The 16,262-nt window shown below is 35.3% G+C and overlaps 1 protein-coding gene across 13 annotated transcripts in view; it reads left to right on the top strand.

Annotated features, from left to right (window-relative positions):
• Positions 1-16,262, top strand: part of ADAM23 (ADAM metallopeptidase domain 23) — a 67,208-nt gene that overhangs the window by 36,014 nt on the left and 14,932 nt on the right. For 9 of the 13 annotated variants that reach the window (XM_086897319.1, XM_086897328.1, XM_086897320.1 and 6 more), the window contains 11 exons: positions 886-934; positions 2,438-2,537; positions 4,395-4,466; positions 5,200-5,286; positions 5,439-5,519; positions 6,989-7,039; positions 7,515-7,578; positions 8,837-8,942; positions 10,385-10,504; positions 11,477-11,645; positions 13,457-13,568. In XM_086897319.1, coding sequence (XP_086753445.1) covers positions 886-934; positions 2,438-2,537; positions 4,395-4,466; positions 5,200-5,286; positions 5,439-5,519; positions 6,989-7,039; positions 7,515-7,578; positions 8,837-8,942; positions 10,385-10,504; positions 11,477-11,645; positions 13,457-13,568 — 1,011 coding nt within the window. Of the gene's footprint in view, positions 1-885; positions 935-2,437; positions 2,538-4,394; positions 4,467-5,199; positions 5,287-5,438; positions 5,520-6,988; positions 7,040-7,514; positions 7,579-8,836; positions 8,943-10,384; positions 10,505-11,476; positions 11,646-13,456; positions 13,569-14,315; positions 14,454-14,513; positions 14,797-16,262 lie in introns of those variants that run through there. The other 4 variants (XM_086897324.1, XM_086897326.1, XR_015289152.1 and 1 more) reach the window with 3 other exon arrangements.

Genomic DNA, 16,262 nt, shown 5'->3' with positions numbered 1-16,262 from the left:
ATTTTCTATATCATTGTTTTTTGGTTACAGGTAGAACTGAGTTCAAGCAATTTGGAAATCAGAATATTTTTTAACTGAAAGATAGAGGTTTCTGATGTGACAGCTTAGTGCCCTTATTTGGATGCCCTTTATAGAGATAAATTAACGAAAGACCTGGGGAGTGTAGAAATAACCATAAAAATAATCTCTGAATATTTTCCATGGAGAAACTCTGGATTTCCAGTAGAAACTACAGTACATCTATCTTTGGTAGATCATTTTTATGAGTAGTTTGCAGCTTGTTTTACCAACTATATAAGGTGCTGATCTTTTGTTTTTATGTTATGAATTCGGTCACTGTTCACTTACATGCTATAGCTGTAAGTAAACTGTAAATCCATTTTCATTCAACTACTTTTTCAAATGAATGTTTGATTGGCTGATTCACATATTACTGTTAATAATTTTATGCCAAAAAGAAAAAACCTGGCCTGTCCAGTAACAATCCTCTTTCAGGGTATTCTGTATTCTTAGGGATGAGAAAATGTGAATATTTAAAATCATCAATATTATGTGTACTGAACACAGCCTTGTGCTGCCTGTTTTGAGAGCATACAGCGAAGAACCTTGCCAACTATTTTTAGTTTTGTGTAATGCCTGAAGTTTTGTGTTGAGTCTTAAGAACCTGCAGATATGGTAATCTGAAAGTACCATATTTATTTAATGCATTAGTATATCTTCAAGTGGGCTGGTTTCCTTTTTGGGGCTAGAGTTGTACAGCCAAGCAACCATCAAATCTTTGTATAATTAGTCAAGCTCCATTTTTATAGTGAGTACTTAATATTTATTGTAAGCATATTTATAACTTCTCTCCTTCTCTGTTGTATTTTGGTCTTGTCTGAGAAGAGTGTGACTGCACTGAATCCTGGGGTGGTTGCATCATGGAGGAAACAGGGTATGTCATACATATCAGTAATTGAGGACTCTGGAATGAGTTCATAGTTTACATTATGACAGAAATATTTATGCATTGAGTTTTATCCATGTGTTTTAGTGTTAATAAACAACAAACTAGAAACAGTTGGAACTCAATCTTTAGGTAAATAAATGGTCAGTGAAGTCTGAAGTGGAAGCACATCTATATGGAAGGAATTTCATTGCCCTCTACCCTCACACACTGCCAAAGATTTGTTTCTCTATACTGTAAGCAATTGATTAGAAAAGGATAACTTCTGAAATACAGAGGTTTGGGTCTTATAAATCACTTCCTGTCAGTATCTTTCTCACTGTGGAAGCTTTATGGCAAAAATCACAGAGAAAATTAGTTGTAAATAAGACAGAAGGAGCTTAGTTTCTTTGTATGGTATTTGGAAACTGTCTCTTCAGTAGAGTTACTTTGTGGCTTCCCACTTGTAATTGTCAGCCATAGTATGAATGCAGCAGAAAATCATTGTGTAAATTTGCTTCTGGAATCTGAGGTAAGGCATTGATCAGAATAAATACTGGCTTCCTTCCTATGGTGAACTCATCAAAGTATTGGTCTTGGGTGGAAGTATCAGAAGAGGCTGTGGAATAAGCCTGTTTTGTAGAAAAGGTTAACAGTAAACAAAAGCCAGGAGGAGAGGATGGTCATGTAGAAGCTGAAAAAGGATTGACTGATGAAATGAGTGAATAATTAGCTGCACATTAAAGCCTTTTCACTTAACTCCCTCAGTGTCAGGAGACAATTTTTCTATATGGAATAATTCAGTGGGGAAATAGCTTAGCAGCAGTGAGCTATTAGGAAAGGAATGGAGAACCTCCTTTATGGCATGGTTACCCAAATCTTTAATAGTGTAAATAGATCTCATTCCCAGATCTCAAAACATGACTAATAAACATATCAGACAATTTCTGAGTGAGAAATTACTAATAAACTACATTTTCAGTAGTCTGGGGAAATGATTGAGTTGAAGAAATATGAGAGAAATCTGTAACATCATGAACAAATGATTACTCTTTCTTTCAGTATAAGAGCTAGGGAGACATGCAATGAGATTAGCAAATATGACAGAACAAAATGGGATGAAATTGTTCTTCTACCAGTCTGTATTAAGCTGTGAGACTTCTTGCTGTAGCATTTTCAAACCTGAGAGGATACTGGATTATGCATGCAATAGAAAGGGTGAATAGCAGCTACTATGATGATGTGGGTTTACCTTATTAGGAAGTTTAAAAGCTACAGTTTTATACTGTACATTCATAAAGTAGAAATATAAAAAAAGCAAAATGTTTTAAAATTTTTATTTTGTTTTGATTTTGTTGTTTGAGAATAAGACTGAGTTGTCATATTGTTGCACACAGTGGTTGTAAGAAACTGGGATTTACAGTATTTAGAAAATATTTTGGCCCCTTTGCCCCTTTCCAGTAGGTGGTGGTATTTCAAGGTGTTTACTCACCTAATTCTTTGCCATTTTAGGGTATACCATTCCAGGAAATTCTCCAAATGCAGCATTGCAGAATACAAAGAATTTTTACTTCGTGGGGGAGGTGCCTGTCTTTTTAACAGGCCAACAAAGGTAATAAATAAGTTGGTAGTCAGGACATCTGCTACACATTGTAATAAAAATGTAATAATTTCACTGACATCATCTGTTCCCAGATTTATTTAGATATCTATGTGAGTATTTTCTTGAGGTTGTAATTAGCTGTAATGTTTTAAATAGCGTTTAAAAATAATATTGAGACAAATGCTACTTATTTTCCATAGTGCTTCATAATCAAATAATGATAAATATCACTTCTGGCATAAATACATTACTTATTAAGCTGGAATAGTGCAAAATAAATCCAGAAGTGAGGTCATAGTGTATGCTCCACCTACACTCAGTTTTTGGACTTTGTGTCTGAGGTTGTTTTAAAGGAATGCCAGTTACCACATTAGGAAATAGAATTCCATGGCTGATTTCATGTAGACAGCAGTAACTTTTGGTTATTCTCAGCGTTAGCTTCATTTCATTTCAAATGTACGTCTAGCACACTCTATCTTTCATATCTAGATTTCCTAGTACATAGTCCCACCTAGTACCTAGAAACCCTAGGTTTCCTTGTGCCATTGCCTTTTTGCCTAAAGACTTACCAAGGTCATAAATTTTCTAAGACCATGTTAGTCTGACATCCCTCTAAAGCTGAGCAGTATAAAAATATTCCATGTGGCTCTTTTTGCCAAGTAAGAGCAATCCAAAGCATTAATATTCTATTTAATCATAGTGTCAAACTGCTGTCCTTGTAGAATTTAATACCACATGAGGCTATTAGGCTGTTCTGTTTACTGTGCTATACCCTTTGGTGGACCATCACCTTGCACAATTAACTAAAAAAAATTTTGCTTGCTTGAGTGGTTTTGAATCTTTTCCCAGGGTAGCAATCTTTGCTTATAGAATAAGAATGCAAGAATTCTTGCACAAAGGAATAAGTATAGAAATAGAAAAACAGAACTTCAGCTTTTAGTGATAGTTGTCAATTTGAGTCAATTTGACAGAATAAAAATCTGATTTCATTTGTGTTGTATTACATGTTGTGTTTCATATCTTGATGATTCTCCACAGCTTTATTTCCACTAAGCCCATGCAGAAAGGTTTACTCACATCTTTCATCTGTTCACATTTTAACTTAACTGCTAACATTAAACTGGTCCTGATATTCTTATATGCTTTTTAAATTATTTTAATTATTTTGAAAACAGATGAGCTTCTTGCAAAATTATTTCTGTGACAAGACTGAAAAGTATCTTTAATCAAAATTATGATATGTGAAACCACTATAGAATCTGCACCACCCTGAACTGCAGAATTTATTTGCATTTTATGTATTTGGTTCCAGGATTAGCTGTTTAATACTATATCTGTATGTGGTTGTGTATAACTTAGTAGTAAGGCACACGGGACTTCCTTTTTGGCAGTGTTTCTTTCTATTTATTATTTTCATGCACAAATATTGCGCAGGAACAGACAGTAGATCATTGCATAAAGCAAGTGTGGGTACTTGCACAAATCCCAAGAATGATATTTTGGACTGGTTTTTTGAAGGAATTACCAGAAAACTGTGAGTCCATGGAGCAGGAATGAAGTTACAGTGTCATCCCCTTAAATATTACTGCAGTGTCTCTCTATTTATTATGGTTTTCTGAGATCAGTATACTCCTAAAGAGGACCAGCATTCCTGTGATTTAGCTGTATGCCTTTCATGTTTGAAAAATTCTGATGAGCAGCACTTGAAAACCACATTGCCTTTCTGTCACCAAGGAATGGCACCTACATTGTCTGGGACAGCACATTTATGTAATATAGCATTGCAGAAATGGGTTGTGTGTGACAAAGAGGTCACTTGACACTAGTTTTATTCTTACTTTGGGGTTGGGGGCTTTTTTCTTTCAGCTCTTTGAAGTCACTGAGTGTGGAAATGGATATGTAGAAGCAGGAGAAGAATGTGATTGCGGTTTCCGAATGGTAAGTAGAGGTTATGTAATACACTACAAGTCTTCCTGACAAAATTTATTAAGATAAATTGATTGGTAAGAGATGGGGGAAAGGTTATGGAAATGAATTTGTTTTGCCTGTTGTTTGGGAACAATTTTGTTAAAGGCCTGTGTTTAAAACATTTTTTCAAATGACAATGAGTGCAAAGACAGGGTCCTCTGAACAGTTTCTGTTACACCAATGACAAGATACAGCTGTTTCCCAGCAATGTTTGAGTTGCACTGGAGAAGTGCTTACCCCTTTGCTTTTCCTGGATAGCATATCTGGAGTGGGAAAGTCCTTACTGTTACTTTGGAGACCAGTGCCTGTGTTCAGACAGAACAAGTAAACTGTTGTTTTCTTCTCCATTGCAGAAATACTCCAATAATGTTTTTGCAAAAATCTGCCCTCTATATTTGAGTCCTCATTTTCTAGTATTTAAATATTTTTTCTGCATTGAATATTATTGAACTAAGTAGCATAAATTTGGAACAGGCTTCAGAAGATGTGAATCCCTGTGTTGCTATAGCACTGTATGTCACTGTTTTCCCTTTAATATTTGAGTATTGCAAAGGCTTCTTCCAGCTATTAATTTCAAATCAACAGTGCTAAACTGAATCTTTTGTCTGCTGGTACATAATAGTTTGTTGTTGGAAAGATTGTGAAGAAAAAAAAATGTGCTTAAAATGGAAAACTAAACTTTTTGCTTAATTTTTCTTTTCAGGAATGCTATGCAGACTGCTGTAAGAAATGCTCTCTTTCCAATGGAGCTCATTGTAGTGATGGACCCTGCTGTAATACATCATGTCTTGTGAGTGTTGCTGCCACAAATCAATTGTTCTTTTCAGTTGTCTTTGGCAGTCATGTGCAGCCTGTTAAAGTTCAAAGTGTGTTTTAGGTAGAAGGAAAAGGAGCAGCTTATGTAGATGTATTTCTAATGCTGAAATATTTTTCATTTTCTAGTTTTTCCCACGAGGTTATGACTGTCGATATGCAGTGAATGAGTGTGACATTGCAGAGTTCTGCACTGGGGATTCTGGACAGGTATGTGTGCAGAAATGTTCTCTGCTTGCACTGCTAATATTTGTTTGAAGTCTTTTTTTTGTATTTATTTAACAGGAAAATTTTTATTAACAAACTGCACAGTCATATGCCCAAAATGATGATGCAATCATGAAGTGTAAACTCATGAAACAATAATCTAAGTGGACTCAAAAGTTGACTTCTCTAGGTTTATTTGTTTTTTATAACTCTTGGGGGTTTGTGTGTATTTGTGTCAAGCATCCTTCCTTACTCTTTGCCTGGTCTATAACTTCAATAATAAGAACAGCACAACTTAAGGCCATTTATTCTCATCATTCATTTGTTACTTGAGCAGAAGAGGCTGACCTCTGTCTCTACAAGCTCCTTTCAGGGAGTAGTAGAGGGTGAGAACGTTCCCCCTGAACTTCCTCTTGTCCAGGCTAAACAATCCCACATCCCTCAATTACTCCTTGTAAGACTTGTATAATGTGTTATGTTTTCTAAGAGTGTGCACATGTATGAGAACTTTAAAAGTTGTGGGTCTTACACATTTGTCCTGAAAACATTTGGCTAATATACTGAAAAATAGAGGAATAAACAGCAAACAAAATGTTGCACCTATTTGAGTTCTTATAAATAGTCAATATTCTGTACATTTTCCATTTTCACAGCAACTTTGATGCTTTAGGTGACATATACTCCTTTTCAATATACTTCCTTTTCAACATTTTCAGTATTGAATGCTTATATGTTTATTCTCTTTATATATATAAATATATATATATAATGTCAATTCTATAGACAAGTAGCTATTGCCAATATTTTATTATAAATCTTTTGCTCTGTAGATGTAGCATTCTCAAGGGGAGAGAGAAGGGCTTTCTCAAGCTGCTCTCAGAGTATTGGCTAACACAGCCCAGTGCAGCAGCATACTCTTTCCAAATTTTCACAGGTCCCTTTGAGATGAGGAAAAGCCTAAGAATGGTTTAAAGTAAGTCCTTTTCTTAGTAGTCTGAGGCTTCTGGATGGACCTAGTGACTTGTTTGTACCAAGGAATTTCCAGTGCCAAGGGAACATAACAATTAACATCATTAAACCCCCTGAAGCTCTGGAAGCAATAGATTAGTAGGCTGTGACCAGGTGCTCCCTCACTGTTGTAGTGGAACTGAAATGCATGTGGTGGTAGTGTTGCAAAAATGCCCCCAGCATTAGCTGCCAAATATCCTTTTCCTGAACACATTGGCTGTCATTTTGGCCCATCTCCTTCACTTCTAGTAATATTCAGGAAGTTATACTTGAACCTTGTATTTCATGGCTCAAGACATTTTTTTTTTTTCATTTCTCTTTGTAGCTATAAAGATTATTGCATTAATTATGTTTTCAACCTCTATATGTTGTACAATTTTCTTAAAAGCCGGAAAATTCCATATGTGATAATCTGATGTATTATTGCAGTACGCATGACTAAGAAGATACTTAATTTTTTTCAGTGTCCACCAAATCTTCATAAACAAGATGGGTATGCCTGTGATTCTAATCAGGTATGCAATGTTTTAAAACCCCTGCCCATCAGCAAACAGAAATCAACACATTCTTGTTTTGCTTTAGCATTGATTTTTTAAAATCTTGTATTCCATATTTCTTCATAAATTTTATCCTTTAAACATCAGTGTTGTTTGTGTTTTATGCACTCTGTGTGCATAGTAATAATTTTTATTATGAGTGAAATCCACTTGGTATCTCTGCCTTTTTTATATGTAGATATTTTACCATGCTTCATGTTAATAAGTTCTTTACAACTATGTAAAAGTATAAACCAACTGTTTAAATGTCAGTGTGTATTGGATACAAACTGGCTTTGTGATTCTGGGCCAAAATTTGTGCTTCATTTACCTAGTTCATGGAATCTATATCCCAACACGTGTGTGAAGAATGAAAATGAGACATTTGTTGTGGGAGGGGAAGGAGATGAAGTTGTTTTCAGTTCTCATTCCTAACATGTTGTGTTTTGTTTAGGGTCGTTGCTATAATGGTGAATGCAAGACAAGAGATAATCAGTGCAAATATATCTGGGGATCTAGTAGGTTTACTTTAACTCCCTTAAATGTATTTTATTTCTCGTTCATACCTGCTTTTACTTTGGATTTGTCGTATTTTTGGTTTTTGTTCTTGTCACTCCAAGTTAAAGTTTTCTGATCAGTAGAGTGAGTAGACTGCAGTGGGAGAATGGCTTGATTGTCAAGTGGAATTCTGCAACTGGGAGTGGTGTCAGTGAGAGTGTTCTCTCACTGTGTGTGATGTGGCTGCAGATCTGGGTAGGGCAGAGAATGCTGCTGGGGGGAGGGGGTTGAAGATTTTTTTGGGTATAGTTCAAAAACAGATGTTTTGGAGTTCTTTTTTAATGACAATCACCAGTTCCATTATCCCATCAGTGGTTCATGCCAAAGCTGCTCCAGCTTGCTTCACCTTCCTATACCATCCTCCAAGTCTGGAAAATTAGTACATTGGTGTGAACTTAAATATGCACAGTATGGATTTAAGTCCAGAGGTGTTGAGTTAAATAGAATTGCAATTGCAGTGGCCTTGGCTTGCAGCAGAGAGGGGCTGAATGTTCTATGTAATGACTTTGAGACAATTCAGCAGAGTAGAACTAGCAGGACATCCTGTGCTCTGGCATTTAGTGTGTTCTTGTGCACTTTGTCTAATCATAACTGCTACTGAGGCCACTCTGTCTTATTATTTTATCTTCCTCTATATAATTGTTGTGCTTTTCTATTTTTTCTTTAGATTCATTTTTAGAAAAAACAAATGAGCTCGTCAGTAAATAATTATGGGTTTAAAACCTATTAGTTCAGAATTTTACTCCTAAAAATAAGTAAAAATTATGCTTTGTTCAGGCTTGGTTTCCTGTGAACATCTGAAAAATAGGATAAAATCAACATTGAGTTGATGTCAGAACATATGCTTATCATAAATGTCCTATATAAAATCTGAAATGCAGACCAGGAAAAATTGCAGTGAAAAACAACTAGATTAAATCTATGTGCAACTGTTGTGAGCAAAATCAGAACACACATAAATTTCATATGCAGAATACAATACAGACAGTGTGGAGGCTACTTGTAGAAGTCAGATCATATTTTGAACCTATCAGTAGGTATTTCAGTTTAGCATGTTCTTCCTTTTAGTCACTGGGAAACACCATCTTTGTGCATACATGTGTATTTAAATTGATGTTTCATATTTAAAAAATACAGAGAATGGCTGCAATAAATTATGCAGGTTTCAAAGCTGTTATGTTGCTAGTGGTAAGCATGTTTCTTTTTTTTCATCAACAGAGTCTTCAGGGTCTGACAAATTTTGTTATGAAAAGCTTAATACAGAAGGCACAACAAAAGGAAACTGTGGGAAGGATGGAGACCGATGGATTCAGTGCAGCAAACAGTAAGTTTAGTTTGGTAGAGATTATTTCTAATTTAAATAGATTGATAATGGTTTAATATTGTCTACTACTTTTTCATGCATGTTTCAGCAGCTTGTTTTGCATTATTTTGAATCTTCTTTCCCTCATTAGGTTTGCTACTTGAAAAAGCTGCACTCTGACAAATCTATGAATCACTCAGCAACACACTTGTAAAGGATTCTATATTTTCAGATAAATATACTGTGACTTTAGTTATTTCAGAGTAGCTGAGGGACAAGACAGCAAAAAGTCACAAGTTCATAACATTAGAACACCTCTGCCTTGCCAGGGGTAAATTAGGTTGCAAATAACCCACACTCTGTTCACTTGCTCTGGGACTGACACCACATTATTCAAGTTTGTGCCAACCTTTATTTCGACCAGAGAGGACCATTAGACATTTGGCTTCTATAGGGAAAAGGCCTAATTAATTTCCATGTGATCATTACTAGATGAATATTTTATTAGATTTACTTTTCATGTTAATGATGATTAATAGATAGACTTAAATTTTCTCCTGCTTTACTTCTCTTTTGTCATTTTTAATTACGTACATACAAATTTCAGTTTTGGAATAGAATTTTCCTTCTTTGACTATTTGATGCTTGTATAGTGGCTTTTTTATTATACGTTTTCAGATAGAATCATAAGGAGTTTTTTCATGGATTTTTTAATATTTAGATGAGGATAATGTGTTCCAATGTTAATGTGTGTATGTTAAACCCCTAATTTCTATAAAAGCTTTTCTTTGTTGGTAGAGAGATGCAGGCCAATGATCTGTCTGAAGGGCTATTTATGGTTTTTTTCACTTTTAACAAAGTCAATTTCCAGCATTCATCCAGCTGCTTCTGTGTCTTAGGACCATCAGTATTAGCTGATAACCTTTTATTGAAGATATAAAATACATGTTGTATATGTTATATAAATATCTATTTAAATATATGCAGATATAAAATGACATTAAAAAAAGTAGATTCTTTACCAAAACTTGGGCACACACAACTGCACACTAAAAATTGTTATGGTTCTGTTGTCCTGCAGGGGAAGTAAAATGATATGAAAGTTTCAAACTTGACATTAATGTAGGGTGTGTAAGCTGCCAGAGAGAGGGAAAAGCAATTCAGCCTAACATGGCAAAGCTTTCTACAGTTTAGCTCCTCTTACTTGTACTGGATTGTTCTTAGAGCACAGATACATTCTGTGCTCATGTGAGCATTCACTGGTGCATTGGAATAAATGAAGACTTATTTCTGGCTCTTGTCATTGAAATAAAATTTTATTTCCAGGCTTGCACTCTGAAAATCTATCATGTGGCTTATGGTAATATATTACTGGGATCAGCAGCACCATTGCCAGACTTGCTTTTTGTAACTTTACCTCATATTATTCCAGTAATATTTTAATTTATGTTTTCATTTTCCAGTGATGTTTTCTGTGGCTTTTTGCTCTGTACTAATCTTACTAGAGTTCCACGAGTTGGTCAAGTTCAAGGAGAAATTATCCCAAATTCTTTTTATCATCAAGGACGCATAGTGGACTGCAGGTAAAAGATAATGCAGTACTCCAACATGATTTATCTCTGTCAAAACCATTTCAGTTAAGATAGACATAAATGTGAATTTCTGTGAGTTTTAGGTAATTGCAGGAAAATCATTATTCTGAGTGGTATTTCTTTTGATTAAAAAAAAATAAAAAATCCCTAAACTATGAAAAGTGTAATATTCCACATTTAAAGAGTGTAAAACATGAGTTATACACCTGAATCTTCTGCTTGATCCCTCTAATAGCAGAACTTCACAGTCAGAGCTTTATGCTCAGCATTATGTTTCTCTGTGGGGTGGAGAAAGTCTGTGACTGCCAAAGACCAGTATTTTAAATATAATGATTTTGAGTATTAAATACTCAAAGAAGCAGCTGTAGTGAAGTGAAGGCTGAGAGAAAGGAAACTGCAGAGTTGTGGCAAGATAAGATGTTCAGCTACATTTCAGTTAAAGAATAGATAAATGAGTTTCAGTCTGCTGCACTACTAGGTCTGTGCGCAATACTGGGGTTTGTATTTGGAAGACATTGACAACATTGCTGTCACCTTAAGAATGCCCTCTTACATAGTTGGGTCCTGAGTGAACAGTGATTCTTCTAGCATTATTCCACTAGTGTTTTTATTTACATCACATAGGAAGTTGGTTTTTTAGTATTTTTTCTAGCAATAGTATTTCACAACATTTGGGGAAAGAAAAAGAAGAAAAGCATGGTCTGTCAGAGATTTCAAAAACTCCAAAGCCTAAGGTGCCTTTCTTGAGTACTTTAGTCCTAATTTAGATATATTTTTATTTTGACAACTGGAACACGTTGTCATTGCTGTGAACAGACAGAAAAACTAGGTTTATTCAGTCTATCTGAATGCTTAAATGACAGAAAGGTGTGAGGCTTCTAGTGTCTACACTGACATGCTTTTAATATTTTGAGAAGATTCCAGTCATAATACTAATACTATCTTAAAACTTATTTCTTCTAGTGGTGCTCATGTTCTCTTAGATGATGATACAGATTTAGGTTACGTGGAGGATGGAGCTCCATGTGGACCTCAGATGATGTGTCTGGACAAAAAGTGCCTGCCAATTCAGTCCTTGAACATAAGCAGCTGTCCCATTGGTTCCAATGGAAAAGTCTGTTCTGGTCATGGGGTGAGTCTGTAGTGGGAATCAGCAGCTCAGCTTCCCCAGCTCTCTCTGCTCTACCTGATCCTAACACCTGAGAGTCTTCCTGAGACCTTTTGATCTGAAACCACAAATGCTGGATTCAGGGGAAGACTGCCATTTTGTGATGCCTAAAAATAATTTTAGAAAGAAAAGTTCTCAAATTGGTTCTGCAATTATATCCAAAGAGTTGGGTTTGTTAGTAGCAAGAAGGACCTTTGACATTAGTTCTTGTAAGGGCTTCTGTAATATACTACCCATATTTCAAACTAATTGCCATCTTCAATTAAACTTTTTCCTGCACACTAGCACCTTTATAAAGTTGGTCTTGTGTTCATAGATTTATAGCCCATGGCTTAAATAATTAAAATTCCAAACTGTGGGTCCTCAGCAGAGAGGGAGTTCTTGAACAGCTGCAAAGTGTATCATTTTACATTCAGGCATGTTATGTTCTGTTATTCTACCCATAAAATCATTTGTCTAAGATGTTAGTTTGTTTTGATGAACAGATCACTGTTTTAAATACCAATAAAACCTTTCTGCTGTGGGATTCAGTGAGACTAATACTTGCCTAAAGGGCTAGACTTTGTACAAGAAAGGTCTTATTTCTTCTTGTTGTCTATACTTGAATATGAAATTGGATGTTTCAAAGTAGAGGGTTAGGTTCAAAATCAAGAAGAAAAATTTTAAAATTGGAAAGTAAAGTAGCTAGGAGATTAGAAACCATCTTGGTACTTTTTGCAAGTGTCATGAAGGGTGAGTGAACTATCTTACCTGTTCTGTTTTGGACTATTACAATTCCTTATTTTAGAAGAGTATTTCAGTTGATCAAACCTGCCATAAAATGTGTTTATCTTCAACTCCTTAGGTAAGATTCTCCAGTGACTGCTTCTTAAAAGCAGAGCATGATAAAAGTTGAATTAAAAAATCACATGTGCTATTTAAAATCATTTGTGGGTAAATTGTTTCCTGTGTTTTTTCACATTATGCTCCAGCATCCAAAGGACATTATTAACTGTTTGTCTAATGATTAACTTAATTTCTAGTTCTATAATCAAAACTTCATTCTTTGTCTATTTCTTGTGTCATACTCTTTTCCACAGTAACCTCTTCTAGCAACACCATTCCATGCTCTCTTTCATATGGAAAGTTTATAGCTATTAACTCTTAGTATAGATTTGATGGTTGAGGTTTTGTCCACTGGATAGGGTTTTTTTGTATCTAATAAATATACTGCCAATTTTAAAGTGCTAAGTCCTTTTTTAGAGGTCATTCAGCTAAATGTAAATTTAGGAAGAGCTGTTCCCTCTCTTTTAGAAGCCAGACAAGCATTCCTTATTGCTGCTCAGGAAAAATGCTGACAAAACCAATGAAAATATATCAACTTTGTTTTACATGGGAGCAAGCTATGTGGGAGAGGTTGGAAAATGTAACGAGGTCTTAAACCTTTTCAAAGGCAAATGTTTGTATCCCATCTGGGCGTGCAGGCTCAAAGTCCAGGTAGCTGGCTGGTGAAGATCTAACTAGTCTAGCTAAATTGCTGTTATTTTTCACAGCCTGTGCAGGTGTGTAGTGCCAGTGATGATAGAACCAGTACTGCTTCTCCTAGAGTGTGAGAGTATTAGGAGGGTTAAGGCAAACTTCCAGGTGTGTTATGTAAGTGCTATTGTTGCAATATATAAATAGGTAAGTTTTATACCATTAATTAAATGTCTAATTGCATGTTAAATAAATGCAGTGTGACATGCTAATAAAATGGTAGTTAAAAACTAACTGCTGTAACTTATTTTTCTTTCCAGGTTTGTAGTAATGAAGCCACTTGCATTTGTAATTTCTCCTGGGCTGGGACAGACTGCAGCATTGATGATCCTGTCAGGGATACTGGTGGCAAGAAGGATGAAGGACCCAAGGGTTTGTGTTTTGTTTCAGTTTTTATGTTCTTTTAAGTATTTATGATGTTTTATTCTGTTGATATATGGTAGCAGAATTAGTATATAAAAAGCAAATACTTTTGTACAGCTGTGTTTAGACCCAGAGAGTAAAATTCTGCTTCATGTAGAGGAAGTAGGTTTTTCTACTTTGAGAATTGATAAAACTTTTACTTTTCTAATATGAATTTGGGGAAGATTTCAACAGGTAATGTTTTTCCTTTGTCCCTTATTCTCTATTTTTTAATGGTCGTTTTTGTTGTGATTGGAGTCTGACTTAGTGTAGCTCTTATTTTTTTATGATAATTGAATATTTATATTTTACTAGAGATTTTCAGTTTTCTTAGTCAACTAATTCGGAGACCTGTGGCATAAAAAAGGGAAAAGTGGAATGTCCCTGGTAAAATCAGATTCCTTGAAATCATGTTGCAATAAAAGAAAAAAAGATTTTTGAGAACATGAATTATTCTTACAATCAGTGTTGTTTGTTCTTATGTACTTGGTACATATTTCAAGTACATATAAAGTGCAAATACAAAGAGGAGGTATTGTGAAAGTAATACAAAAGTTTTTTCAAAGAGGAAGGAAAGTATTTGAGTTTCTCTTTCACTCCTCTGCCAAAGAATATCTGGATATCTTCAGACTTGTGCTGTCCAATTTTTATGTCTTTCCTGTCATCGGGGCACTGTTCAACATCAGACTATATTCATTCAGTCTTATGCTTTTACAGACAAAGTTCTCAGTTCCAGGTTCTTTGGCTCCATTTGCAAGGCAGATAGAGAAAAGACTTGTTCAAAAATGTAGTCCTGAGGACTCAGACTCTAATTGATGACACTAAAAGTACCAAGGTTTCAAGGACAGGATTTAGGTATGTCCCTCTGGAATCGCACTACGTCTGTCTTGTGTGCCTTTTTCTGTTACACTTTAGCAGAATGGTTCCAGCAGACCTTTACCAACAACTGTTTTGAAGAGATCATCTTGAAACAAATTACTGTTGTGATGGAGGCTCCATAGACCAGTCAAGATTTGTATATGGAATCTGTGCAGGTGCTTTCTGGACTCCCAATCCCAACACTGTTCAGTGTAGAGCTGCCTGGTTTGTACTCTGCCTTACAAACCACTTAGCGTTCCGTTTCCTCTAAAAACCTTCCTGACAGTGGAATGCTGCTTAAAGGCTCTTAAAAAAGAATAAATTATGGAGACCAACACTACAGAGCTGTTCAGTTCTTTGTGTGTGTGTATGAGGAGAGCAGGATTTACAGCTGTGACACTGAGCGCACATGAATTTTCCTTTGTTCATTTCCAAATCTGGTAGGTAAGAAAGGATTCCCTCCTCTGTGGAAAGGTCTATAGGAAGGGTAACACAGAAGGTACACTTATCTTTGATAAATTACTGTAAGTCAGATTTACTCATCTAGTTCAGAATGGATGTATATTTTTTTGTGAAAATTAATACACGAACATTGAAATATTCTGCAAAAAAGCCTTAAATTAATATTCTGTGCATGGATTTCTGCCAGCAGGTACAGGCAAAGTTTAGACTGCATTTTCAGTGGAGTCCTCTGCAAAATGGCAGACTGTGCTTTTGTTCAAAAGCTCAGTGATCTCAAAAGATGGATTATTTTTCTTATGGTGTTACAGTAATTTACTAATGTTCAATCACCTAGAAGTGAATTTAGGTGGCTGAACACTGTGTTCTCTTTCTGTGTGCTTATAGAGGAATTCCTTTGTGAGAAGATTTCAGAAGAGTACAGTAGTACTTTTCTTTGTCGTAACAACCCAACATACTCAAGAATAGCTTCCATTAAGTTTTTATCCCGTACTATTCCCTATGGCATAAGCCAGTTTACAAGTCTAAAACAGAAACCAAAATACTTGTTTTTCCTTAGCCATAAGGTTGGAGGAAGTGAAACACTCAGGATGTGAAAATTCATCTAATAGGTTTAAGATTTTTCACACTAAAACTCCAAGTATTTTTCTTGTTACAATTAGAACATGTATAGTTAGGGACTGTTGCTATTTATTTATGTATTGTTATGATAATTGACAATTGACTGCTATTCTGCTGTACTTTTCAGACTTTTCCATCATCCATCAGTTGATGTTTGGCTCCATTCTCTATTTCAGGATAAAAAAAATTTGTGGTCCTTTATTATGTTGCTATTAATTAATACAAGACTCTTGAATTACTCTAAACTCAGCAACCTACTGTATCCTGTTCTAGCAGATGTACACAGCATTTAGCAGTTTGGGGAACACAGAGAGTTCTTGCTGTTAGTTTTTGGTTACTGCAGAAACTTTTAATTACTTTAGAGTGTGGGTTAGCAGTTTTGAAGTCAGTGGGACTCCATATACACGAGATTATTCTTTGCAGTTTAATTTGCAGAATTAGTGCTTTATTTGACCAGTGGAGTAGTGTTTAGTTTAATATAGAACTTATGTCTCAAGTGTGTGCGTGTGTGTGTTTGTGTGTGTATATTTATGAAACAGGAAAAAAATTCCCAAAATATTTTAAAACAATTCACTCAGCATGGAGTCTATAAAATCTTTGTCCCTAGGTTCCCATTTGACAGGGAATTCAGCTCCTTGCTTATGACTTGTGACTCAATGAATCTATCAAACTTTTAATTTCTAACATAGGAGATGTACAGAATTTTTCCCTCAAAAGAGTTCCCCT

Source organism: Cyanistes caeruleus, chromosome 7, assembly GCF_971803275.1.
Source record: "Cyanistes caeruleus chromosome 7, bCyaCae1.hap1.1, whole genome shotgun sequence".
NCBI classification, from domain to species: domain Eukaryota; kingdom Metazoa; phylum Chordata; class Aves; order Passeriformes; family Paridae; genus Cyanistes; species Cyanistes caeruleus.
The sequence above is the reverse complement of the archived record's forward strand: the minus strand, read 5'-3'. Positions and strand labels throughout refer to the sequence as shown.